The sequence below is a fragment of the Pongo pygmaeus genome, chromosome 23 (assembly GCF_028885625.2).
Source record: "Pongo pygmaeus isolate AG05252 chromosome 23, NHGRI_mPonPyg2-v2.0_pri, whole genome shotgun sequence".
NCBI classification, from domain to species: domain Eukaryota; kingdom Metazoa; phylum Chordata; class Mammalia; order Primates; family Hominidae; genus Pongo; species Pongo pygmaeus.
In genome coordinates, this window is record NC_085931.1 from 34,788,946 (window position 1) to 34,816,158 (window position 27,213).

General features: G+C 47.3%; 1 protein-coding gene across 7 annotated transcripts in view; it reads right to left on the minus strand.

Annotated features, from left to right (window-relative positions):
• LOC129022957 (calcineurin-binding protein cabin-1) overlaps window positions 1-27,213 on the minus strand; it is a 169,510-nt gene that overhangs the window by 84,556 nt on the left and 57,741 nt on the right. For all 7 annotated transcript variants that reach the window (XM_054469340.2, XM_063662877.1, XM_063662876.1 and 4 more), the window contains 9 exons: window positions 25,364-25,606; window positions 23,892-24,045; window positions 20,121-20,236; window positions 13,001-13,162; window positions 11,606-11,812; window positions 11,240-11,385; window positions 8,695-8,956; window positions 4,579-4,839; window positions 672-823 (listed from right to left, as the gene is read on the minus strand). In XM_054469340.2, the coding sequence (XP_054325315.2) occupies window positions 672-823; window positions 4,579-4,839; window positions 8,695-8,956; window positions 11,240-11,385; window positions 11,606-11,812; window positions 13,001-13,162; window positions 20,121-20,236; window positions 23,892-24,045; window positions 25,364-25,606 (1,703 nt within the window). The remainder of the gene's footprint in view (window positions 1-671; window positions 824-4,578; window positions 4,840-8,694; window positions 8,957-11,239; window positions 11,386-11,605; window positions 11,813-13,000; window positions 13,163-20,120; window positions 20,237-23,891; window positions 24,046-25,363; window positions 25,607-27,213) is intronic.

A 27,213-nucleotide genomic window follows, 5' to 3' on the forward strand; every position in this document is an offset into this window, starting at 1 on the left:
AAGCATGAGTCCATCAGGTTAATGGGCAGCTGCAACATTCCCCATGTCACCCCAAACCCATCTTTCTCCCTAGGACTTGCCCCTGAGGATGGGGCGGCACCAGGACCTGGGCCTGGAGTGAAAGAAGTCTGGGCTGTGGAGATGACTTACAACCACAGGGAGACTGGGGTCAGTCCAGGCCCACTGAGGGGACCACACCTGAGCCCCAGTCTCTCCGAGCTCTCTGGCACCACAAGAGAAGCCCACACTTCCCACACTTCTCACTGCTTCTCAGGAGAATGGGCAGCAGACAAGCCTTCGCAAAGGACCCAGGGGTGAGAGTCTGCAAAGCAAAAACTGACTTTCTACAGTGTTCTGCACAGAACAGAGCTGTGCCCCAGTGGAGAGGGCAGGAGGGCATCAGCTTCTCCCCAGGACTTCCCCTGAGGGTGGGGTAGCACCACACATGACCACAGGGTAAGGGGACTCACACTCACCCTCTCCTTCTCAGATGCAACAGAAATACCTTGGCCCAGCAAATGGGAGTTTCCAGATGGGTCCTAGGGACTCCATGAGTTCTGGTTTACTGTTTACTGTGTAGCAACCCTCTGAACAACACATTGCAGTACACAAGCCATCTGGGATGCAGATGGGGTAAGCTTCTAGGGGTCACCTAAAGGGTGCTTACTCACTTTTCTGAAGCTTTGGGTGTGTTCTTCTCCTCGCCCCTGGCAAAGGGTCCTTCTGCAGCCTCCTTCATAAAGTTGACCAGGACCTCTGCACCAACCCCAGAATCGGGCTTTCCCAGGAGCTTCAGGATGGAAGCATGGAGCCGAAAGTACACCTAGGAGAACGACACGTCTAGTGTGAGCAGCCTTCCCAGTTGCTAAGATTTGTTCCACAGGCCAGTCAGCCACACCGGAAATGGGCCCATGACCAGGGCAACAGGCTGCCACACACTGCTTGTTTTTGTTAGCTTTTAAACCAACCATCCTACAACTAATTTAAAACAAGCTGTGAAAATTAAAATGTATACTGTCAGCATTCCAGCTTAACTGTTCACACAGTAACTCAGGCACATGGTAGTGAGATGAGAGTAATAACCACTCATTATGATAACCCTTCAGCTCTGTTCACTGGGCACTGCCTCCTGCCACAGTGCTGCTGTTCTCTTTGTGCCCTTCAGTGGGCACCCATAGAAAGTGAGTTTCTACATCTGTCTCCCCACTGAACTCTGGACTCCCTGAAACAAGGACTAGGTTGGATTTCTGTTTATAGCCCAGCCCCCAGGCAAAGCCAGGCACCCACAGCCCTCAAAAATGTCTTCCCCGTGGGTGTGGTAGGGGGGTAGGTGAGTAGGCAGCTCATTGCATCCATTGGGCCCTGTGCTTTCCTCCATTTCCTCAAGTCCTTACCACATTCTCAATTTAAAATGGGTGAAGAGCTGCCCAAGGCCCCACAGCCGGGAATGCCCAGGGCCAGGTTAAACCCAGGTCTGCCCTGATCTTCTCATGCAGGAGTGGGTGTGAGGCAGGCTCCCGCTTGGAGGGCACAGTGGGTGGTATGAGGGCTGAGAACTGCTATTGCAGGCCCTGGCTAAGTGCCCCCCCTCACCCAGGTGAGACACCTGCTGGCAGCACTCTCAAGGAGGCATCCCAGACAGAGGGGGCTCACATCCAGAGCCCCTCCACCTCTAGCCCACCTATGGAGCCCAGAGAAATTGGCCTAGCAACTCCATTTTTAGATGTAGGAAACCACTCGAGGCACCCATGCACAATCAGGTGGCCAAACTTGGGGGACGGCAAAGCATTCAACTGGTAAAGTTCATCCAAGTGGCGAGTAAAGATTCTTCAATGAAGGCACAATAGCAGAGGATAATTTCTGTCAGGAGAGGGTTAAAAATCTTCAGAGAAATGTCATTTTTAACACAAGATATACACATTTACCAGCTGACTCAAAGTTACATAGCTACAACGGTTGCATGGAACGGGATGCCCCCCATATTAACTATGTGTGCTTGCTCTCCTTGGAGCCAGCACCGTGTGCTGGGAGAGGGTGGGCCATACATCTGAGGCCTTGGTTCCTCATATGGAAGCCGCTGGTACCCCTGGAGCTACCATCCTGCCTGCTCATCTGCTCTATCAGGCAGTAGCAGAGGCCAAATCTTGAAGAAAAAAACATGGAGGAAAAACAGAGTTGACATCATCTTCCTGAGGGCCACACGTAGGTTCAGTGGCTTCCCAGAGGTGCCATATGAGAATGCTGGGCTCAGTGGGCATCTGGCCCAGCTCCTCTCTGTTCCTGCAGGTGACTTAAGGCAAGTCGTATCACTCCTCTGGGCCTTACCCTTCTCACCCCCAAAGTGGAGTTCTTCCAAGGCACATGCCCTCAGGTGGACAGCATGAGCACTATGACAGGGAAGGACGGAGATCCAACCCTGCGAATGAGAGCAGCCAAGCTGCTGCTCCTGAGATAGCGTTCAACAGGAAGCTGTGTTTCCACACTTCTCCATGAGCCCAGTGAATATGGCCCCAAAACAGGCAAATTTAATTTTTTTTTTTTTAGACAAGGTCTCACTCTGTCTCCCAGACTGTGAGTGCAGTGGTGTGATCACAGCTCACTACAGCCTCGACCTCCTGGGCTCAAGCAATCCTCCCACCTCGGCCTCCCAAGTTTCTGGGACTACAGGCGCGTGCCACCAGGCCTTGTTAATCTTTTATTTTTTGTAGAGATTGGCGGGGGGGGTCTCATCATGTTGCCCACTAGTCTCTGAGATCCCCAGCTCTATATCTCAAACTCCTGGACTCAAGCAATCCTCCCAAAGCACTGGGATTACAAGTGTGAGCCACCACGCCTGGCCCCCAATTTTTTTTTTAAATGAGTTTTTTTTTTCTTTCTTTTTTGAGACAGGGTCTCACTCTGTCACCCAGGCGGGAGTACAGTGGCACAATCTTAGTTCACTGCAACCTCCACCTCCCAGGCTCAAGTGATCCTCCCATCTCAGCCTCCCGAGTAGTTGCAACTACTGGCCTCCACCACCACACCCGGCTAATTTTTAGTAGAGACAGCATTTCACCATATTGGTCAGGCTGATCTCGAACTCCTGACCTCAGGTGATCCACCCACCTCGGCCTCCCAGAGTGCTGGGATTATAGGCGTGAGCCACCATACCTAGCCAAAATGAGACATTTTTGTTTGCTCACAAAATTAGCAAATATTAAAAAGAGAACATCATCAATATGGCTGAGGGAAAGCAGACACTCTCATCGGTCAGTACGACCTTGGGGCAAGTAGCCATTGTTGATCAGAATGTTAAACAACCTGGCAATTCCACCTTTGGACTCTAGTCCTTGGAAATACTCATGATGTGCTCCCTGCTACAAGTACAAGGACATGGACTGCCTGTGCCTTGTCATAGCAAGAAGTGGAGAGGAAACCAAACCTATTAAAGGGCCGTGCAGATAAACAAACGCCCTGCTAAACTACAGGGCACTACGGCAGGCAGGGAAGCTCACCACACCTTCCATTAAATTTTGTCCAGCGAAAAGGCAAGCTGCAAAATCATAACAAAATGTTACTATATGTTTATATGTTAATAGGAAAAAATTCGGACATACAGGGACATAGCAAACTGTTAGGGATTATGGAGGGGCATACTGGAATCATTAGGGGCCTTCACATTCACTCTGTACACTTCTGAGTTGTTTGAATCTCTCTAAAACACACACACACACACACACACAAATACATGTTAATTTTATAATCAGGAAAAAAAATCACAAAGGCAGAAAAAAGCAAGCAGCAGATTCTGTCCACACTCCAAGAGGCTTGCTGGGCACGTGGGACTGGTAGAGACTGGGCACACAGCCTCAGAAAGGGCAAAGTCAACGTGCACAGGGCCTTCAGAAGCTTCAAGTCCTGGGCTGAACCAAATGGTGGACATCTGGATCTCCACCAACGTCCTTGGTTTTCCTGCCTACAAAACTGACAATCGTGGCCGCCCAGCCTGCCTCACAAGACTGCTATGAGCAACAGTGACAGCATTCATCAGAAACACTCTGGAAACCATGAGAGAAAATCCAGGGAGTAAAGAACTGCTCTTTTCTTGAACAACAATCAGAGGACTCCAAATTGGGGGTCAAGAGAGCAGGCTGCTCACCCTAGCTCAGCCCCTGCCAACCTGGGTAGCCTGGGCACAGGCTGGGCTTTGGATGTCTCATTTGCACCCTGAAGGCAATGGCGCCTGCCCTCCCTCCTGCCAGGCTACAGGGTGTGAATGTCCTGGGCCTGGGAGATGCTATGTAGCACTGACTGTCATCACCAAGGTCGGGTTCTTAGAACCTGTGTTAGTGAGGAAAGACAATTTTCTTCTGAGAGATAAGAACAAAATGGTCACTCTCCCAGAAAGGATGATAAATACCCCTTGGGAAAAGAGAGGAAATGATGTTTTAATTCAATTGCACATGAAGCTGCTCAACACAGATAAGTTTGCGGCAGGTTGAAGGACAGTCACTGGAACCTTGAGCCCCATGCCCAGGGAGACAGAGAAACCAGCCTGCCCCTGCCCTGCTTCCCCACCCTGGACCAGCATGGTGTCACCTCCAGGGCCTCCATGGCCAGCTCAGGTGGGTTGTGGTAGTGGATCTTCTTGGGGTAGCGGGCAGCCTCCTCGTGCAGGTAGTGGCCAGCCTGCCTGTAGTGCAGCAAGTAAACGGTGGGTGCCTGCTGCTGCTTCTCAGCCACCTTGCCCAGCATGTAGTGGATGAGCCACTCCTCCTCGTCACCATCACCCTCGCAGCGGGCTGCTGATGTGAAACAGTGCTTGGCTGTCTCTAGCATGCTGTCGCGCCGGCCCTCCATCTGTAAGAAGATCATGAGACTGGGCTGGCCTTATGCCTGAACCTGCCTAGGGATCAGACTTTTTCCTGTACAAAGCTCTGCCAACCTATTTGCAAGTTTATACTCCTCTTAACAACCAAGACACAGAAATGCCCTCACCATTTCACAGCTGGTGACACTGAAGTGTAGAAAGGCCTAGGGATTTCTCAAAAGCACCCACCAAGCAAGGCACAGAGCAGGACTTAAACTCAGGTCACCCCATGTCAACCAGGGTACTTTTTTCTGCTTTCTCCCTGCAGCATCTAATGCAGATTCACCTAGCACCCTGCTCCACAGCACTGGAGAGGACATTTACTAACACTCAGCACCCAGCCCTACAGCACTGAAGAGGGTATGTATTTAGCACCCAGTTCCACTGCACAGGAGAGGGTGTGTATCCCTGGGGTACAACAGGACCTCCCACCATCTCCTCTGTGCTCTTTAAGACAGATGTGGAGTACTTGTAGAAGGGCAAATTCCTGAGCCCCACTTAAGAGCCGCTGACTGGGAGTCTGCATTTGCAGCAAGCACCTCCAGCCACCCTCTCACAGCCTGAAGGAAGGAAACAGCTAGCACAGAGGGTCACCTTTTAAGAGGCACTACTTTCCAATACTGGTCAGCTGCCAGCCAAATTCATGCCCCCTCATTCCAGAACTCTGGGCTGGAAGCTAGAGAGAAACCTGTGTGTGCAGGCCCACAGAGCTGCTCTGAGCAGCCCAGGTCTCTGATCCCTTCTCTCTGTGGTCCTGGATCGACGGCAGGGAAGCCAAAGTCTCTTCTTGCCTGACCTCAGGGACCAGTGAGAGGGGAAGAGGCTGCAGGCACTAGTCTCTGGCAAGGGCAGCTGCTGTGGCCTGCAGGAAGTGCCTCATGTTCTCATCCAGCCAGGTTGAGCCGGCCCTTGGATGTCTCTCCAGTGGGTGCTTGTTTATGTGAAAACCCTGTAGCAATGGCCCCAGGACTGAAATAAGGGAGCAATGTGCTACCCAGTGCTCTGTTAGACACTTCTCAGGAAAAAAAAAAATCTCCCACACAGGAAGTGGGAGATCATCAATGGGTGAAATACAGTGGAAAGGATCACAGTGCAGGGCCAAACACGGGACCAACCAAGTGACTCCATCACATCCCCTTCAAGATGGGATTCTGTGGCAAATGTGCTGAAGTAAAAGGCAATGGCTAAAAGGATGTCCTTCTACTTGAATTGCTTTGTAGCTGTGTGACCTGGACCAAGTCACTAGCCCCCCTGCCCACCCTGTTCTGCCACTGGCACCTGTAACAGCCACCTGCCAAGAAAGAAAGGGTAGCTATGAAGCGGCCCATCTGGGCTGGCATCTGGTACCATGCAGACCCTTGGGAAGAGGCTAAGCCCCCACACCTTCCCCATACACAGCACACTGCCAATGTCCCTGTCCTTGTGGTGTGGAGGTCACAATACCTCAGACAGGAAAAGGAGGGACAGTCACTGAGGGCCTGCTGTGTTTCAGAAGCTCTACTAGACACCATCTCGCTACCTTGCCATCCTCAGAGCGGAACAGGCACCTCATTCACCTTGCATATGGGGTGCCCGTGAGAGGGGCTCAGGAAATGGCTGATGGCAGGTGTTCCCAGTGAACTCTCACAATACTGCCTTGGAGAAGGAACCACAACAGGAATGTCAGGTTACTGCTTCCAGGTCACACAGCTAGAAAGCTCTGGCTCCAAAGCCTTTCCCCTTGCCTGAGAACTGACATCATGGGGAAAGCATCTGTTCTCCTACACCACCACCTCTGAGGAGTTTCTAGGTAAAAGCTGAAGCACACAGCAGCTCAAACAGCTGCCAACATGTGTCCTGCAGCCCATCCTCCAGACACAATAAATCCAGACAGAAAAGTAGCAATCAGGGGACTGTGTCCCCGTGACACATTTCAGGGTTGGAAGCTGTCTCTCCAGAGGTGGAAAGAACCCAGGAGGCACAAGGCAGCTCTGCAAGGTAGTTTTCACCCTCGGCAACTATGAAACACCTCCCCTTACCTTCCCTCCCTCCCTGTCGGGACATCTGCATTCCTGGTGGATTTCCATCTCTCTCCTGCCACCCTAACACTCCAGCAAGATGGCTTGGGAACCCAGTTTCAGGACCTGAGCTTCCTGGGCCAATGGCTTCCATAAGATCAACACTGCATTCAGTCCCAAAGGTTATGAGCCTAAGTAGAGGAAAGAACAAAGCAAGGGGAAAAAGTATGTGGAAACTTGAGCTCAGTCTCCTTACCCACTCCCTGACTTCCCTGCTCCCTTCCTGGGGGGACCTCTACAGACAAAGCTCTACAAACAAGTGCCAATGGCAGAAAGGGAACTCTGACTTCTCACCCTATTTATTTCCTGGAAAACTCCCACTCTGCCAAATCTCATTTGCCATCATTGGTGGGAGATTAGGGAGAAAATCCCAAGAACCATGATCAGCTCAGCCCACTGAGCCCCAGCAGAGGATAATGGTGCTCCTGCTGTTACAGGGAAGGCCTCTTGGGGAGTCAGGCTCTGCATCCTAGGGCAGCAGCTTCAGTCCCCAGCCTGCCCAACTCTGGGGCCACTGCAACACAAACAGAATCCTGCAAGGGACTTTTGTGCAGAACAGTTACAATAAAATAGGGTTACAGCAGTTCAAAGGAATGTACTAGATCCACAAGAATTATCATGGATAGAACTCAACAGTGTGGTGCTGAGTGAAAAAGGAAGCTGAGTACCATACACAGTGTGATAGCATTTAGATTGGTGTTTTTTTCTAGGAGTACGTATTTATGTATAAAAAGTACTTCTTTTGCAGTCTGGAAAGAAACAAGCCTAACTGTTTCTGAGGTAGTAGGGGCAGCCAGAGGGATTTGAGCTTTGCCCTTAATATTGTATATTGTAACTGATTTAGAGAAGCCTGTGTCCCTTGTAAGATTTAAGAGTAATTTTTTTTTTTTTTTTTAGACAGAGTCTCACTCTGTCGCCCAGGCTGGAGCGCAATGGCATGATCTCAGCTCCCTGCAACCTCCGCCTCTCAGGTTCAAGCAATTCTCCTGCCTCAGCCTCCCGAGGAGCTGGGATTACAGGCATGCACCACCACACCTGGCTAATTTTTGTATTTTTAGTAGAGATGGGGTTTCACTATGTTGATCAGGCTGGTCTCATACTCCTGACCTCGTGACCCGCCCGCCTCAGTCTCCGAAAGTGTTGGGATTACAGGCGTGAGCCACCACACCCGGCCAAGAGTAATTTTTTTAGACGGTAATGTTGAAGAGGAGGCGGTGCTGACACTTCTTTCCCCTATCCTCTTCCAGGATGCAGCGCTACTGCACTACTGCTACTGCTGCACTAGCCTAAACATGTCAGTATGGCTCCTTCACTTCCATCTCAAGAAGCCAAGGGTACCCTACTGAACAGAGACTTAAGGGCCAGACTCAGGATCCTGCACTAGGGTAATCCCCTACCAAGAGAGACTTCAAAAATCCCAACCTAAGCTCAAGAATTTTACAAGGATCCAACAAGCTCCTTTGAGGGAACAGGGAAGAAATAGCTACTTCTGGTGGCCAACACCTCTCCCCTCCCTATTTCTCAACTACACTATAACTAATAGCTGACCATCTGGGTCTAACAGCCTGTCCCTAAATTTGTCTACACTAGACTGGGTGTCCAAAGACCAGGGACCAAGTTGTCACTGACCATGGTATGGCTTAAGCCTCATGGGGAGATTCATCAGTGAGCTCCCAGCATAGATGTGTGGACAAGAATAAAGTACGAATGAGACAGAGCTTCGTTGACCTGAGGGCACTCTGTCTGGACAGAAGGATGGCAAGCCCATCTGCAGCACCCCCTCCTCACCTGCTGCACGAGCTCAGGGGGCAGCTCGCCTCTCCACTGCTTCAACTGACGTGAGGCGAATGAGTGCAAGGCGTAGGACATGGTGCCATACTCAATCCATAGTGACAAGTTGGAGCTGTCAATCTCCAGGGCCCGACGGAAGCAGTTCAAGACAGGCGTGGCATGCTTCCAAATGGGCCCATCACTCTTCAGCTCATTGGAGTTCAGCTTGTCCTGAATGCGGCTGGCCCGGGCCAGAGCCATGCCTGCCCAGGAATCAAACCTGTGGTGGTAACAAAAGCACCAGCTAAAAACAACACATGAAAAGCATGGAAGATAATGACAGCCTAGTGGACAGGCAGATGGACACCATGGAAACTCCCTTCCCACACCAGGGCTCAGAGCCCAACTCTGCCACTCACTAATGCCATGACCATGACCCAGACCAGTCATGTCTCTGAGCCTTCATTCCTAACCTGTGACACAGGGCTAAGAAGACCTACCTCAAGAGAAGAGCTGTGGGCATTATGAGACAAAATGTATTTTAATCACCCAGCACCTAATAGGCATGCAGTAACTACCCTAATGGATGAGCTCTTGGACTCTGTTCCCCTGCTTTGCGGGGTTGCCCACAGAACAGCTCTGGTGGAGAGGAAAAGGAGTGCTCTACAAGGCAAGGCAGCAGCGGTCCATCTAAAGCACCAGGAAGACCCTCAGCCAGGTGTGACCTTACCTACTTCTGTGCTGGCAGAGCCTGTCATTAGCACATTTGCCAACCAGAATCATGGGCAGCAGAGACCCCAGGACCCCAGCAACCCAGCTTCTACTCCATTCTCTCTCTGGGACCCTGAGCAGACCCTGCCCTTTCCAGCTCAGTTCTCAGCAGTAAAATGAAAAGTGAGGGACCACATGATGGCTGAGACCCTACCATTCTGAGACCACCTGAAAGAAACGGATAGTGAGAACACAGAAACCTGTCTGAGAGGAGGAATGGCCACAGAGACACCAAGACTAAGATGATCTCTGAGCACTTGATAGTCTGGGATTTGCTGAATGCTAGCACAAAGAACAGAAAAGGCAGCAATCAAACGGACAGATGCCACCCTCCCACATGCCAATCATCCTTAATGCACTGCTAGCACAGAAGAGCAGACTAAGCACCAAGTCTCGCCTAGCACCTGCCTGTTAAGGCCAGAATGAAAGTGGTCAAGGCCTGGGGCCCAGGATCAAGCCATCAAGTGCTTTCCTGGCACTGGGGCCAATCCCACGGGAGACCACGCCTCTGTGGCAGGGTTGCCTGATGGGCCAGGCTGATGGGTTGATACCCTCTAAACAGGCAGGTATGAAGGCTGGAGGGAGGACCAGTTAAGCTGCCATGAGCCTTAATTCTGTTGAATAAGGGGCTGTCAGGTGAGAGGTGCCATGCGAAGACAGGTGGGTTTTATCATCCCACTTTTCAGATGTGGAAGTAGGGGAACAGAGGAGGAAACCTGAACTGTGGCGCAGTGAACACTCAGCCAGACTGAGCATAGATAGGGCTGCTCTATCACACTGGTTCCCAGTCACCCCGAGAGGATGGCCAGGGCTCTGCCACATGGCTCCCTGACTGGAAGAAACCACAGGCTAAGCAAAAGAAGTTCTGTGAGAACCTTTCACACAATCTACACAAGTCTTGCAAACTGGCTTCTCCACTCACACCCAGTCCCTTCTCTTCTTGGCCAGATGGATCCTGACAAGGTGGAATTCTCTGGTTTTTCCTGAGTTAGGGTGGCTCTGTGCTCACCCATGGCTCAAGGACAGCTATCACAGCCTGGCCTCCAGAAAGTGTGCCTACAGATGCTACTCTGAACCCTTTAGATGCAGGTCAGCCACAGAGGGTAGCCTCCTTTTGACCTTCACCCAAGGCTTACCTCCTAGGTAGGAAAAAATATTCCCTCTTAATCAAGTGCATCAGACTTTACGAATGTAGAAGGCCCCTTGAGAGGCTCCAGGCAATCACCACATTTTAAGAGAAAGCCAAACAGGGCTCCACAGGAAGAGAGCATGAGCTTCATGTGCAATGAGCTCTCCTACATGTACTATCATGACAATCGCTACTGCTAACAGTGCACTGCATCAGAGCAAAAAAGAGAACTCTGGCTTGAGTTTTTCTACTACTTGTCCCCAAGAAGGCAACCATAGTTAAGAAGCCTGCAGTGGAAGCAGCAAGAGTACACACCCTGGGGCTGTGAAAGGGGGCAGCACAAAACCAACAGGATGGAGCCAGCCTGCGCCTCCTTGCCCTGCACACCAGGGTCCAGATGGACACCTCATACTTTCTCTAATAACCCTTTACCAATAACCCTCCCAGAGGACTTTGGAAAAGAGGCCTTCTCCTCTGCTCTCCTTTTTATGGAAAACCTGCCTTTCCTAACAGCAAAGTGCTAAACCACCCTCTCATTCCTTTTTCCCTGGTCTCTTTGCAATGGGCAGGGAAACCCCAAAGTGGCCCACTGAAGAGCTTGCTGAGCTGGAGTCACCCCAGTCATCCCTGCAGCCAGCCTAGCCTCATGCTCTGGTCACTGACCTATTGGGGCAGATGCAGATGTCATGCATGTAGAACTTGATGGCCTTGGACTGCTCCTTGTTTTTGAAATGATAATCAGCCAGGAGGTAGTAAAGCTCGTTCACCACCGGAGGGGAGGGGTCAGCCCCCTCTGGGAGGCAGGGTACCTGGCAGGTGAGAGGAAAAGTATGAGGGGAGGTGGAGTCAAGGACTCAGATGTGACCAGTAAACCCAGGACTGTTTAGTCACAGGACAGACTCTTCAGCTTCTCCTGCCCCTCAGTCTGGTACAGAGCAGAAAAAGAAGCAAAGGAGCACATACAGCAGTGGCAGAGGGGAAGAGTGTGACTCAGCCCTGTCCCCCACCTCCTCAAGGTTGTGGGCCCACCTCAGTTGAAGTTCCCTCAATGTAGGCAGAGACTTTGTCCAGGCTAAGCGCTGGCCTCTCTGTGCGAGGCACAATAGTGGCAATTCTCTTCAGCAGGTTGGCCAAGTCAGCAGACACGGTGCTGGTCTTATAGCTGTCAAATTCAGGAAGGGTCTTGGGCTTAAAATACTCAAACATAAACAGTGCATCCTCCCATATAAGATCCACCTTGAAAAAAAGGCAGAAGGCGGATTAATAACACATTCAGGGTAAATGAAAAAGGAAAAATGTATTCCTCCATAGAAACGCACTTTGTCCAATGTAAATGAGGTTATGGCATATTGGAGAGCCTAAAACAAATCCCCATTATACTTAAAAAAAAAAAAAAATCTGCACTACAAAAATTAGCTGGGCGTGGTGGCAGGCGCCTGTAATCCCAGCTACTCAGGAGGTTGCGGCAGGAGAATCTCTTGAACCTGAGCGGCAGAGGTTGCAGTGAGCCAAGATGGCACCACTGCAACCAGCCTGGGCAACAGAGTGAGACTCCGTCTCAAAAAAAAAAAAATCTGCATGCCCACTATAATCCCCAAATCCAAGTGTCTGAAAAGCAAAAGGCTAGTCTGTAGAAAGACAGACATTAGAAACCACAAGCTGCGCTCTATAAGCCCACATGGCCGAGCCAGAGGGTGGGTTCCATCATGGGTGGGGACCTTGGGCCAGCCACAGACCTTCTCCACTTGGTAGACAAATTATTGAAGGAGAGCTGACTCCAGGGAGGGTGACCCTAGGTTTGGGGTCCACAGCAGGGGCTCTGTCCTAAGGAGCTTACATTTTAGTGGATGGAATCCCTAAGATCAGAGAATAACTGACAGTACTGAGGAGCCATTAGATAATACACTCAATAGCGCTCTAAAAACCAAAACAACACAAAAATGGAAAACCTCTAAGGAATTATTCATATCCAAAATAGAAATAAACTATCAACAATTGCCATTCTACATTTTTTGGTTTTAGGGTAGTTTTGTTTGTTGTTTGTTTGTTTTTAGAGATGGGGCCTTGCTCTGCCACCCAGGGCTATTCACAGATGCAATCACAGTGCACTCCAGCCTTAAAATTCTGGCTTCGAGCAATCCTCCTACCCTCACCCTCCAGAGCAGCTAGAACTAACGGTATGCACCACCATACCTGGCTCTACATATTAGTCAACATTAGTTGAATGTTAGTCAACATTTATGAAAGTAAGTTTTTGCAAGAAAAACCCTTGTCCTTTGATAGACTCATCAGACTGTCTTCTCTCCTCCTTCTGATGCAACTCCAAGCAGGACTGCCAAGATGACTGTTCACAAATATGACATCCTTCAAAAGAGCTTACAGCTCCTGCTTCCCTCTTCGTTGGGCCTATTGCAGCACCCTCACCTGCTGGGCTGAGTGTTCCTCCAGGTACCTGGCCTTACTCTTCTTGCTGGGGAAGCTGTACAGGCAGTAGAAGCACTGCTCCAAGGCTGTCTCCAGCTCCTCCTTGTAAGGGTGCGTGTCTTCAGAGGTGGATGCAGCCAGTTCCTTCTGGAGTACTCGTACCTGTGGTGGGCAGAAGAGATGGCCTGAGGTGAGGGCCTGTAGCCACTGCCTCCCTGTCACAGCAGGGCCCCAGAGAAACCACCACTCTACCAACTCTTTTAACCTGAGGTGGCTATGTCTGTTGGACTCCTGCATGCCTTGATTCCAAAAACACCTGTTTCCTGGAAAAGTCTGTTATCCTAATAGGAGTTATTCTGGGCCCACCTCTGGGCCCAACAGTAGCCTCCTGATGGGTTTACCAAGCTGCCTTTCTTCCAGCACACCTAGCCAGTTTCTACCAGCCACCAGAAGAAGATATTTGCCTCCTGGGAACTTCACTCATTTATTTAGTCATTGATTTCCTCAACGAATATTTACTGAATACTTTCTTAAAATAGGCATAGTATGACATAGTCCTTGCTTTTTAGAAGTTCAGATTCCAATGGAGAGAATAAAGTTAAACTATAAACAAATAATTATAACATAAGATGATAAATCTCATTAGGGCTAAGAGAATCTCCCTCAGACAAAACATAAATGAGGATCAGAGAGGATGTGAACAACATAGTAAACAAGTTATATCTATGAATATGAGAGCCGACGGCTATTGTTATGCCCACCTATTAGCAAATACACATTATTTTCAAGCATCCATGAGATTTTTGCCAAAACTGGATGAAAAGCAAGTACAAAGACCAAAAACTAGATATAATACATACTACATCCTCAGCTGAACACAATTCAATAAAATTAGAAATCAATTATATAAAAATAGCAAATACCAAATATCAGAACATATGGGAGTCAGATAAAGATGTATCTGGGAAAACTTATAGTCTTCAATACAGGTATTAGAAAAGTGAATACTGGCTGGATGCAGCGGTACATGCCTGTAATTCCAGTACTTTGGGAGGCCGAGGTGGGAGGATCGCTTGAGCCCAGGAGACTGAAACCAGCATGGGAAACAAAGTGAGACTCTGTCTCTACAAAAAATTTAAAAATTAGCCAGGCATGATGGTGCACACCTGTAGTCCCAGCTACGTGGGAGGCTAAGGCAGGAAGACTGCTCGAGCCCAGGAGGTCCAGGCTGCAGTGAGCTGTGATCGCACCACTGCACTCTTAGCATGGGCAACAGAGTGACACCCTGTCACGAAAAAAAAAAAAAAAAAAAGAGAGAGAGAATAAAATCAAGGAAGACCTCTGAGAAGAAAACACATTTTCTTTCTTTTTTTTTGAGATGGAGTCTCACTCCGTCGCCCAGGCTGGAATGCAGTGGCACAATCTCGGCTCACTGTAATCTCTGCCTCCTGGGTTCAAGCAATTCTCCTGTCTCAGCACCAATTCTCCTGTCTCAGTCCAAGTAGCTAGGACTACAGGCACCTGCCACCATGCCCAGCTAATTTTTTTATTTTTAGTAGAGACGGGGTTTCACCTTGTTGGTCAGGCTGGTCTCAGACTCCTGATCTCAGGTGATCCACCCGCCTCAGCCTCCCAAAGTGCTGGGATTACAGGCGTGAGCCACTGCGCCTGGCCCAAAATTTTTAAAAATAATAAAAATAGAAAAAAGAAAAAAAAAAGAGTGAATACTAAAATAACCATTCAATTCAGTAAGTTAGAAACAATACAGAGTAAATTCAAAGAATGTAAAAAGAAATATTAAAGCGGTAATGAACTAGAAAGCAAAGAAAAAATGGATCAATAAACCAATAGTCGGTAATTTGAAAAGACTAATTTATACAAACCTCATGAAAGACTGGTTTTTAAAAGGTGGGGGGAGAAAGCACAAACTATTTTAGCAATGAAAAAGGGGCATAACTCAAGGTACCACAGAACTTTTTAAAGCATAAGCAGAAACCATGAACAGCCTTATGCTCTAAGTGGAAACTGTTAAAACAATATAATTGACTTGAGAAGAGAAAATCTAATTGGACCTATAATCACTAAAGAAATAGTAGTTTAGAATTTATTATAACACTCCCCAAAAAGAGAGAGAGAGCTCTAGATCACAGGTGACAAACCACCCCATGGGCCAAATCCTGCCCTTGTCTGTTTTGTAGGCCTGGGAGTTAAGAATGATGTCAGCATTTTTAAATGATTGAAAAAAAATGAACAGAAGAAAACTATTTTTTAACACATGAAGATTATACGAAATTCAAATTTTAGTGTCCACAAGTTTTGTTGGAACAAAGCTGCAGCCACTGATTTACATAATACCTACGACTGCTTTTCTGAGGCAATGGAAGCCCTGAGTAGTTCCAACAGAGACCCTAGAACCTACAAGGCCTCAGAGATTTACTATTTGTCCCTTTACAGGAAAAGCTTTGGTGAACCCTGGCAAAGAGTATAAGACAAGCAGGAAAAAAAGAAAAAAACTATAAGGATTGAAAAGGAAGGAAAAAATAGTTATTCATGGATGATATGACTGTCTACATAGAAAATTCAAGTCTACCACCCACTAAAATTAATAGAAGCAATAAGCAAAGGAGCTGTGCATAAGAAAAAATTATTTAAAAAACTAGTGCTCCTGCATGCTCACAAAAACCAAATAGAAAAACTGACATTTAAATATCTATTTACAACAGTAATAAAAACAAATGAAACCTATGCAACAATCTAACAAAATATACACAACAATTTTACAGCTATACTTTGAAAAAATGAGAGTGAAAGGAAAAAAAGTATTATGCAGAAAATCATTAAGCTGAATTAAGGGACATGAAAGCATAAGACCTAAATAAACGGAGAGATATACCACATTTACGACTGGAAAGACTCAATCATACAAAAATGACAATTATTTTGCAAATTAATCTGTGAGGTCAATGTTATTCCAATCAAAATTCCAATGGCAGGTTTGCGTTAGGGGGTTGGATATCATAAAACATTACAGACTGATCGTACAATGGTACAGAAGAGGAAAAGGCCAAGAATAGCCAAGAGACTAAGAGGTACGTGAGTAGGTTAACCCTACCAGGTATCAAAATCTCTCAAAGACAATTTAGTATTGTCAGGAACAGACAAGACTCCTATGCCAATAAAAAGAACGGCCAACATGTAAGAAGGTGACTTACAAGTCAGCACAGAGAACAGACTCTTCAAAAAATGGTACAAACCAACTGGCCATGCGTGTGGAATGTAAAATTGGATTCCTGCCTTATCTTTTAATAAAAATAAAATTTAGATGGAATACAGACACATGAAATACAAGAGCAAACTAGTAGATTAATGTAAAGGAGATCTTTATGTAATTTTGTGAGAGGGAAGTAAAAGTACCCCCACCCCTCAAAAAATCACAAACCTCAAAGGAGAAGACTAATAAATTTGACATTCAAATTTTAAAATTCTGTAAAACAAATACCATACACATAGTTAAAAGATATTCCACATAAAGGTGCACAGAAATAGAAATAGAACTAAGCACACAGACAAAATATGTGCATGTAAAACTGGTGAAACTTACATATCAGACAAAAGACTGGAATTCAGAGTACGTTAAGAAAAAAACTGCAAATCAATAGGAAAAAGAAAAACAAACCACTAGAAAGATGGGCAAATCATGTGAACAGGCAATTTGCATAAGAGGAAACCCAAGGGGTAAACAGGCATAAAAAGATATTCAATCCCACTAATAATTATAAATTATTAAAAAGAACATTTAAAGAACAATGAAATACCATTTCATGCCTTTCAGATGGGCATCAACATTTAAGTCTACTGTACGTAGGGCTGACACAGATGTGCAGGAATTCCCACACTGCTATCAAAAGTATAAAATTGTTCAATAATTTTGGAGAATAATCTGAAAATAAAATTTTTAAAGTTAACAATGTACACACTCTGTGATCCAGTAGTTCCTTTTACAGGAATCTACACAAGAGAAACTCTCACATGTATACATAAAACAACCTCTTGGTGGACGTTAACCATAATATCATTTATAACTCCCCAAATGGATAAACAACCTTAATGCCATCATTAGGAAAATTGATTTTTTAAAAATATAATAACAAATACTTACAGATGAATTGATATAGATGTCTAGGATTTGTTTCAGAATAATGTGGGATGACTGGGAAGGTAGGTGGGGGAGTGGACATGCATTATGAATAATAACGACTAACCAGTGCTCAGTATATAGAAGTGCATTATACTTTCTATTTTAATAATGTTGGGAATTTTCCATACTAAAAAGTTTAAGGGCATGATATACTCACACAATAGAACCCTGTAAAGCAATTAAAATGAATAAACTAGATGTACTTGTATCAATGTAACTGTATCTCAGTATACTAAAATAAAAGCAAGCTGTTAAGAGGTTACATACTATACGATATTTAGTATGTAAAATTTAAAAACTCATGTAACTATATACTATTTACTGACATACAGATACATAATTAGGTATTAAAAAAGTGGACAAAAAGATACACACCAGCTTCAAGAGAGTGAGGGAGGTAGAGTAAAGAAGAGCATGCTTTCTTGTTAACTCTTGTTTTTATAAGAAGACAAATTTGTGGCAAATACACCAGATTGTCAACACATATAAAATCTGGGTGTGGTACACAGAAGGGGGGTGGGCACACAATGTAAGAGAGAATATCCAGGTGTTAATAAAGGCTCTATAGTACAGGGGCCATTTGAGCTGTGTGGAGATGAACAGATAAGAATCCATCAACCCAAGTAGAACATATGAAAAGAACTCAAGAAAAGAAGAGACTCAAGAGGATTTCTCTCAGAGAACATTTCCATTCTATCTAAGAAGAGAAAACAATCCATACAAAAGGTCTCCCTGATGTTGGCCTCAAATCACTCTCAAGATGCAATCCTTTTACCTGCAGACCATGAGCCTGGGGCAAGAAGAGGTAGTAATGAAGTATTCAACCTTCATAACCCTCCATGGCACCCAGAATCATGAATGCTCAGCAAGCATTTCTGGAAAAATTAATGAATGTCTTTATGTTTGTTCATTCATTCATTCATTCAAGAAATATCAACTGGGCAGCAGTCTGTCAGGTATTGCTCAGGCCCCAGGGATGCTTCAAACAGCAAGACAGAAAAGGTCCCTGGTCCCAGGGATGCTATCTGGTGGGGGAGGGGCACATGCCAGAAACAAATGGTGGGGGTCCCTAGCAGTAGACAGGACAGCATGTGGCAAGAGAGAAAAGCCTCTTTGAAAAGGCAGGAAGGAAACAACAAACCAGTCATGCAGAAGCTGAGGAAGAGCATGGCAAGCAGAAGGCACAGGGTGGTCAGGAGAGCTGCTGCAAAGGTTGGAGAAATCTAAAGGCTGGGACTTGGGCAGGAAAATCAGGAACTATAAAATGAAACACAACAGTGCTCAACTCACTTCTACTCCCTCAAATTCATTAGCAGATATCAGCAGCTAGAATTCATGCTCCACTAGAAAAGACACAGATTAAGAAAAACGAAATAGGACCATCCTGTTGCCCCTTCAGCCCACCCCTTCACTCTTAGCACCACCCCCACCCAAGCTAGCCTAAGGTATTAACTCATTCTTCCCAATCAGCATAAGGAGGATGGCCTGGTGGAGGTGACCTTATGGAAGCAGAGACTGTCCCTGCAGAGGGTTGGTTAGCAGAGGGAAGGCAGAAGAAGGGAGTGGCTGAGTCCTGGGCAGCATTACAGACTCAGCCTGGCAAAACTCTTCCAAAAATAGTCTTGGAGAGCAGAGCTGACCCAGGGTGAGCATCCCAAAGGCCCTTAGAGCTCACAGGGTAGGGGAGACATTCAGGCATCTGGAGCTGGGGCTGGAACTTGCCTCAGACACTAACCAGCAACAGGGACCTGGGCCAGATGGGTCTCCCGGACAAATCACATCTTCAGCCTAAGTGTCCTGCAAACTGTCAAGCTCTATACATACATGAGCTCTATATATATGCATACTCTCCTTTAACCCATATTTATTAAGCACCTACTATGTGCCAGGTGTGTACTAGGTACTTGGATCCAGCAGTGAACAAAACTAGCAAAACCCCCTACTCTCTCTCAAGTTAATTTCAGTGGAGCAGAGAGACACAATACACATAATGAGTGTAATCATATAGCATGCCGGAGGTTAAGCGCTGGGGGGAAAGCACAGGAAGACAGGGAGTACTGGGAGGGAGGGTGCAGTTGTGAAAGAGCAGGTATTGTTCCCTGAAGAGAAGGTATAGAGCAGGTGATGGCAAACTTTTTCTTAAACGGCCAGATACTAACTATTTTAGGCTTTGCTGGCCATACAGCTCCATCACAGCTACTGCACTCTGCCACTCTACTGCAAAAGCAGCCACAGTTAATATGTAAATGAATGGGCATGGTTATATCCCAATAGAACTTCATGAATAAATATTATAGGCTAGGTTTGAGGTCCCTGTCTTGGTATATGAAGAACACCAGGTGCTCTGTAACTGGTCTGCATGCTGCTTGGCCTCCTACTCAACAGTGAGATTGGAGACAGGGTTCGTGCTGCTTATCCCTAGTAAACCCAGGGAGCTACTTCCAGTCAATCACAACTGACAAGTGCAAGGAAGTATATGTGCTCTCACTAATCATTTACTGACTGAATGGATGTAATAATAGCTATTGAATGAGCAACTACTACTTGGCATTGAGTCATGCTTAGCAAACAGGACTCAATAGAAGGCAGTGGTGGTGCATGTGGTTATTACTCCTGAAATTACAACTACAAGGCCTAGCCCTGTGCCTGACTAGGAAGAAACTCAGTAAGGACTAGTGGATCTAAATCCACCTGCTGTTCAAGAGCTCCAGAGCTTCCTGAGCCTCAGGTACACAAGGGATTTTCTGACAACCTTCGGTAACTACAGTGAGTAATGCAGTAAGTCAAAGATGCACAGTGGGCCCACTGAGGGAAGGCCAAGCAAGCTCAGCGTGCCAACATGAATCTGTCCCCCTCCCATTCAACCTCCCACCCCAGCCCTGCCCTGCACTGGCAGTCTGCAGCCCAGGGGGAAGCACTTACATAGAATCGCAGCAGAGCCCCATCTGAATTGCAGCACCAGGACCTTCTGCCCAAATACTCGTGGGCTGTGTTCAGCAGCATGAGGGAGGATGGGAGCATGGGCGTCTCCGACATCCCTAGGGAAAGCCCAGGCCAACAGACACAGAGTTAGTGTGGGAACCTGCATGCCTGCAGCTCAGCTCAGTCTCCTCTTTTCAGGCTTTTCTGTCTTTATCAACATGACTACAGACTTTCCTTTCCTTTTTTTTTTTTTTGCCTTTTTAAATAAGTAGTGACTTGACTGGCTTTACTAAAGCAATACACGCTTATCAAAACACAATTCAAGCCATATAGGAAAATATAAAGGAGCACACTTTATCCATCAAAATACCAGCCCAGAGAGAACCAATGCTGACATCTGGTGAACCTCAGTCACAGCATCCATCTGTGCGTATCTGATGCATTTTGAATGAGAGAAAAGTAATTTATTACAATGGAACCCATACTACACATGCCATTTCTTAACTTAAAAAAAAAAATTTTTTTAAGAGATAGGGTCTAACTGTTGCCCAGGCTGGAGTACAGTTGGCACAATTATAGCTCACTGCAGCCTCCAATTCCTGGACTCAAACAATCTTCCTGCCTCAGTCTCCTGAGCAGCTGGGACTACAGGCGCGAGCTCCCACACCCAGCTAATTTTTTAATTTTTTGTAGAGACAGGGTCTCACTATGTTGCTCAAGCTGGTCTCCAACTCCTGGCCTGCCTCGGCCTCCCAAAGTGTTGAGACTACAGGCATGAGCCACAGCGCCTGGCCTTGAAAGTTCTTAGATTTAGGTCTACCTGAATAATACAGAAGAAAAAAGGTAAAACAGGAGGGAAAAGAACTACTGAATTCCAGTTACACATTTGTTTACCACTACAAGTATTATTTGTTTATAAAGGTCCCTTAGTATTTTTGAAACTCTGGGCCATAACCCATTAACGACTTATAACTAGCATTTTTAGAGTGGATCGGGACAGAACATGTCAGAAGCCACTAATAATAACTTTCTTTCATGAAATTTATTTAGTACTTTTTCTTCCTTTTTTTAAGATGAGGTCTCACTTTTGCCCAGGCTGGAGTGCAGTGGCATGGTCACAGCTCAATGCAGCCTCCAACTCCTGGGCTCAAGTCATCCTCCCTTCTCAGCCTCCCAAGTAGCTAGGTCTCTAGGTGCCACCACCACACCTGGCTAATTTTTTTTATTTTATTTTACTTTTTGTAGATACAAGGTCTTACTACGTTGCCTGGGCTGGCTTCAAACTCCTGGCCCCACGTAATCCTTCTGCCTCGAACTCCTAAAGTGTGGGAATTACAGGAGTGAGCCACCATGCCCTGTTACTTTTGGCTCTTAAGTGCAACCAATTGTTCCAATTTGTCATATTCATTCTGCTCCATGCTGTTTGCATTTATGACTTTATAATGGTGAGATTTAGTTTGCGGTGTTTTCCTCAGTTCTACAATTTTCCTTTTTGTTTCATTTTGTTTGTCAGCTCAAAAGCCCAATTCCGCTTCCTCCACCTTCCTTATAAACCTTGTCTTAGTATCTGCTTCCAGAGAATTCAGTATGTGATAACTATTATTATTTTTCCTGGGTGATAATATCCTCATCAGGCCTCTCACCACCCAACCATAGTGTGTTTTATCCCAGGGCCCTTTCCCTCAGCTCAGTCTGCACACTGGAAGATGGCAGGATCCTGTGGCTCTTCCTGCCTCTGCCAAGGCCAAGGGTGGGATGGAGGAGGTTTCCCTCATGCCACTCTCCACAAATGAGAATATTAATAACATTTCCCAGGATTTGGTCAACTTGCTATCTTCCGTCAGTTCTCCTGCTGAGGGACATGCAGAGACAGAGCCACATCTACTGCCACTCCACGAGAATCTTTCTTTTTTCTTTCTTTTCTTTCCTTTCTTTTTCCTTTCCTCTCTCTCTCTCTTTCTTTGATGTACTTTTCAAAGTTTAAGGTATTTGACTATTCCTCTATCTGTGTTTACTTGCTGGCAGTTTTTTGAAAACTAATTTTTGTTTGCATAATTAATTTTGAGGAAAAGGAGAATTTCAATCCAGAAGTCTTTTTGTGTTATTTTTCTAAGAAAAATAACAAACATTTATAGTCATAAACTTCAATTTTTTTTTCACCACTAAAATCCTTTTGGAGAACAATGAGGTACCAGAGGTAATAACTGTCAAGAGCTCTAAAGATATTCATTCTTAGAAATGTATCCTAAAAAAATATTGGGTACAAGCAAAAAGGCATGCATGAGGTGTTCATCATGGCATGACCCGTAAGAATGAAACAGTGCAGGCAAACTAAGGGTTCAGCAGCGGGGATGGTTCAATAGAGCATGCACCTCTCATCAGCATGATGAAAACAATGGAGCAAAATGGAGCAACAGCTATACAAAACAGAAAATAAAAGCCTTTTGCAATCTGGCCCCTCTTCCCATATCCAATCCCCATGCCCCAGGTCTCCTGTCTGACTTAAGGCTTGCTCAGTCCCTGGCCCCACTCCACCTCCCTAGTGTCTTCCTCTGCCCCTGCTCTTCCTTCAGGGCTCAACTCACCCACACCCACACCCGCACCCACACCCACACCCACACCCACACCCACAGGCAGCATCAGGTGCCCTCCTCTCCATCCACCACACCACCCTAGTGTCTCCCACCACCACAAACCTGTCAAGGCCAGAGGTATCCTAGCCACAGAGCCCTGACATGTTGTGAGCAGCTGATAACTTTCTGAGCAGTGAATACAATTATAGAGAGAGTGTGAAGGGAAGGAGAAAAACCACATGTTAACTCTGGTTTTCTCTGAGCAGTTGGAATAGGGATGACTCTTTCCTTTCCACTTTTCTTGTTTTACAAATTATTGAGGAAAAATCTTCAATAAACTTAATTTTAAGCTAGTTGAATACAAGCATCAATAGACACATATTATTATAACAACTGCACACAAACTAGGTGTTCATTAGGCCAAGTCTGGACAGCAAATGCAAGAAAACAAAAAATGGAAAAAAAAAAGATCTATCTGATAAGATTACAGGCAATCTTTGCTTTAAGTGTCATTTAGCTGTAGTACTGTCGTTTCTTCAATCCAGCACATTTTCTACCATTGCACTATGGATCCAGTGCCATCTCCATTAAGGGTCTGGGGCTTGCCCTCCCTGGATTCTCATCACTCAGCACCCACCATGAGCCAGGCACTGACTCACCATGGTGATTCATGGCTTTATTATTTCATTTCATCCTCAGAATAACCTTCTGAGGTAGACACTACTATTCCCAATATGGGTATGGGGAAATAGAGGCTGAAGTTATATGACTTGCCCAAGGTCACACATCTAAGAAGTGACAGTTGGGATGTGGAACCTGTGCTCGCTCCATGCTGTCCTCGGCTTACCATCCCTTCGGGTGTCACGGGGATTAAAGGAGCTAGTGGATACAAGGCCTCCTGGAGCAGTGTCAGCATTTGTCATAAGTAGTCACCTCTTGTCACTCCCTCCATGCTGCCATCTGCACCAAACATACAATGCTCACACACCCAGTCCTCCCGTGCCCACTGCACAGTAAGCTCCCTCAGGGAGAAACCAAGGACACTTCTGCCTCTGTCCAAGCGCATGCAGAATCCTTGGATTGAGTGGACTGAGCCCCACTCACAACATCTGGATAAGGTCCAGGACCCTAGGGCAGAGGACAGGGGCAAGGACATGGGAGTCGGAGCTCATCCCCACTGCGCCCACTGCCTGTGCACCTTCCTCCGCTGGGTTTTGGAGCTGCTGGTGGCACAGAGAGTGGAAGGTGTCTTCCTCCTGCCAGATGATCCGGTGTAGAATGATCCAGGGTAGCACTGAAGAGACGTGGGGCTCCTTGGCCTCCTCCTGCACAGCCATGCTGCAGTCAATGACCTGACGGTGCGGGGTGGGACACAGCAGAAGTGTCACAGCAGGGTAAGCCTTCAGGGCAGACTGAAGGGAGGCAGGAGGCCTCTTGGGGAGCTGGTACATGCTGCCTGCCCACCCCCACTGCTCAGATGTGGGCACTGTAACCTAGCAGATCCTCAGCATGTCATCGGACAGAGACCCATAGTGTCCAAAGATAGTCACACCACTCTCCTTCATGCCACATGCAGTTACTGATACCCTCAGTACCTACTATGTGCTGTGTCCTGTGAACAGGGCATGGGGGAGCTGAGAGCCCAGAGAGAAGAGAGCCATGGACAAGCTACACAAGTGCAAAGAGTCAGTATGGCTGCTGCAATGAGAACAGATGCAGCCACAATGGCTCACAGAGGAGGGGTGGGGCAGACAGGGGAGAGCCTTTTAAAAAAGTTTCCAGGTGAGTGGCTGTGGTGTGTCCAACACCCAGGGAGGGCAAGGAGTGGGGGCAGAGGACAGGCATGCAGGCAGGGACCCCAGGGGGTAGCCCAGGAAGGCTGCAGCCAAGGGAACACAAGACCAGGGGGAGAGACAGGCCTGGGGCTCAGTGTACCTTAGGTGACACACAACCTGGAGGGAACATGAAGGGTTTTAAGTGAGGGAAGAGCACCTTCATATCTGCATATCTGTTTTGGAAAGGTGCCTCTGTGGCTGGAGAGTGGCTGGAGTGGGCAGAGGAGACTGTGGCAAGTGTGCTGCCACAGCTCAAGCAAGAGTAGCAGTGGCCTGGACTACAGCAGAAAGATGAAGACAGAGGGAGAAACAAAGGCTGGAGGGGTGAGGATATAGATTTAGCAGGACTTGCTGATGGCCTGAGCGGGAATTGAGGAGAGAGCCCAGAGTGCTTCAGAGGAAGATTCTCTGCCTTAAAGCCTTCCTGGACAATGCAGGGTGCTGTGACTACCCCTCAGTTGGAAATGCCAGGATAGTGTGGGATGCTGGAGCCATCCTGGCCTGCGCTCTGGCTCCCATTCTGCCTCTGGCTCACTGCAGGCAGACCAGGGCCCCCCCGTGAGGTTATTTCTTCCCCTCTAGGACGGATGGTCTGGAAGAACCCCATGGCACCAAGTGCTACATAGTCTCTAATCCCCAGATCCGACCAGCCCCAGGAAGGTTTGCAGCCTGCACACAAACCCCTCCTCAGATCCCGAAAGTTCCAGCCAAAGAAGCCATCATGTCCCCTTTGGGTGCCTAATTAGCAATGAAAGCTATGAACTACTGAAGAAGCAGGATGTCAGAGAGACATACCTGCCGGGGCAGGGCAGGGTGAGAAGGAGCCAGGGGTTACCTGGATGAGGTTGTTGGTGAGCCGCACAAGGCCAGTGGTGGAGGATGATACCTTCAGGATGCTACCACTGCTGTCCGCAGAGAGGGCCTGCTCGATGCCCATCAGCAGTTGGGTCACTGTGGCCACCCACTCCTCCTTGGCTGCAGCCTCACTTGAGTTCACCATCTGCTGGACAGCCTCATTCAGAGCCACGTCGGAACACTCAAAACACTGCCGATAGTCCTTCAGCCGGAGCAAGGAGTCCTAGTACAGCAAGAAGCCAGGTGAAGTGCACGGTGAGCTCAGCACATCTGGGCCCAAGGCCTGAGCAGAGACAACTAAAGGAAAACAGATGAAGGGCAGCAAAAGAAAGGGAAGAACGAGCCCCAGCACAACATAGGCCTCATGCAGCCCGGAGGTGCCTGGAAGGGCAGTCCAGTGGCCTGTGTGCAATGGCAGCAGAGAATGTCACCAGCCAGGGAGCTTTCAGAAAGGCTTCACCTCTGTACCTCAACTTCCCCATTTATAAAGTGGGGACGCTGGGAATGAGGCTGCAGAGCCAGCCAAGGTGAGACAGGGACCCCAACACCTGTCAGCTCTCCCCAGAGCCACTGTGCCCATCCAGTGCCAGGGCTCTGGAGGGGGTTCAGCAGCAAAGGGGCAGACTGCCAGGAAGGGACTATCTCGGCGGAGGAGGGCCTGAGCCAAGGCCACAACAGGGGCAACTGGCCAGGCAACACTAAAGTCATCATTCTATCAGCCCCCTCCTCCCCAGGTGCCCTGATGGGGCCAATGTGTAAGCCATTTGAACCTCAGCCACCACATCATCCCCTCAGCGGCACTGTGGGCATTAAATGAGCTGATGTGCATATTACACTCAGCACAGTGCCTGGCACATGGAAGAACTCTCAGAACACCACATTGAACTGTTACTTCTATTTTAAAAGCTTCTCTTTGGAAACCACTGCTTTTCGTAAAGCTCCTTTTTTTTGGCCTAGAATACAACCCATTTAAATGCCTGGGATCTCTCTTACATCACTGTGCTGGTGCATGGGGAAACACAGCCTGTCTGTGAATTCACAGATCTGGTGGGACGCTTGTTACACCTGCAGGAAGCACCTGCTGCCCGGTGCTCCGTTGGGCTCTAACCTCGCCACAGCCCAGGCCTGGCAGCGGCTCCTCCCCACCTTGAAATGTGCAGCTGCCACTCTCTGAGTTGAGACCAACAGGTGTGGGGTCAGAAATACCTAAAACTGCCTTTGGAATGTGGTGTAGTATCTGAACACAGATCAAAACCTCCCCCAGTTTATAAATCCTAATTGCCAGGAAAATGGGGCCTGTGTTTCATTAGAGAAAGCCAGCAGCCTTTACTAGGAGGCCACTGGGGTGTGAGGGTGCCTACAGGGTGCTGATGTGGGAGTCCAAAGCCTAAGCTGATGCCTCCTGGTCAAAACACCCAACATGTGAGAGCCAGAGGATTATTTTCCAGCATGATAAAGACTACTAAATGCAACCAGAGTCATTGTGAAAGTCAGGCACAAGACAAGGACCTGCTAACAGTGCTCTAAAATATGACATAATCTCCAGGGCTCAAGGACAGACAGAGCAAAAAAAGTAGAATAAACACCAACGAATGAGGAGACCAAATTACCATCGACTGGGGGCAACACAATCATCTACCCAAACACAATAAAACAAGCCAGACAGAAAACAAGAAATAATGGGAACTCAGTGAAGCACCCAGACTCAAACACGAAAAAATCAATAGGGTTCCTATAAGCCAGCAACGTAGGAATACATGGAAAAGATAGTGAACAACAAAAAGATTCTGCTCAATATAGCAACCAAAAATATTAAAGACTAAGAATCAA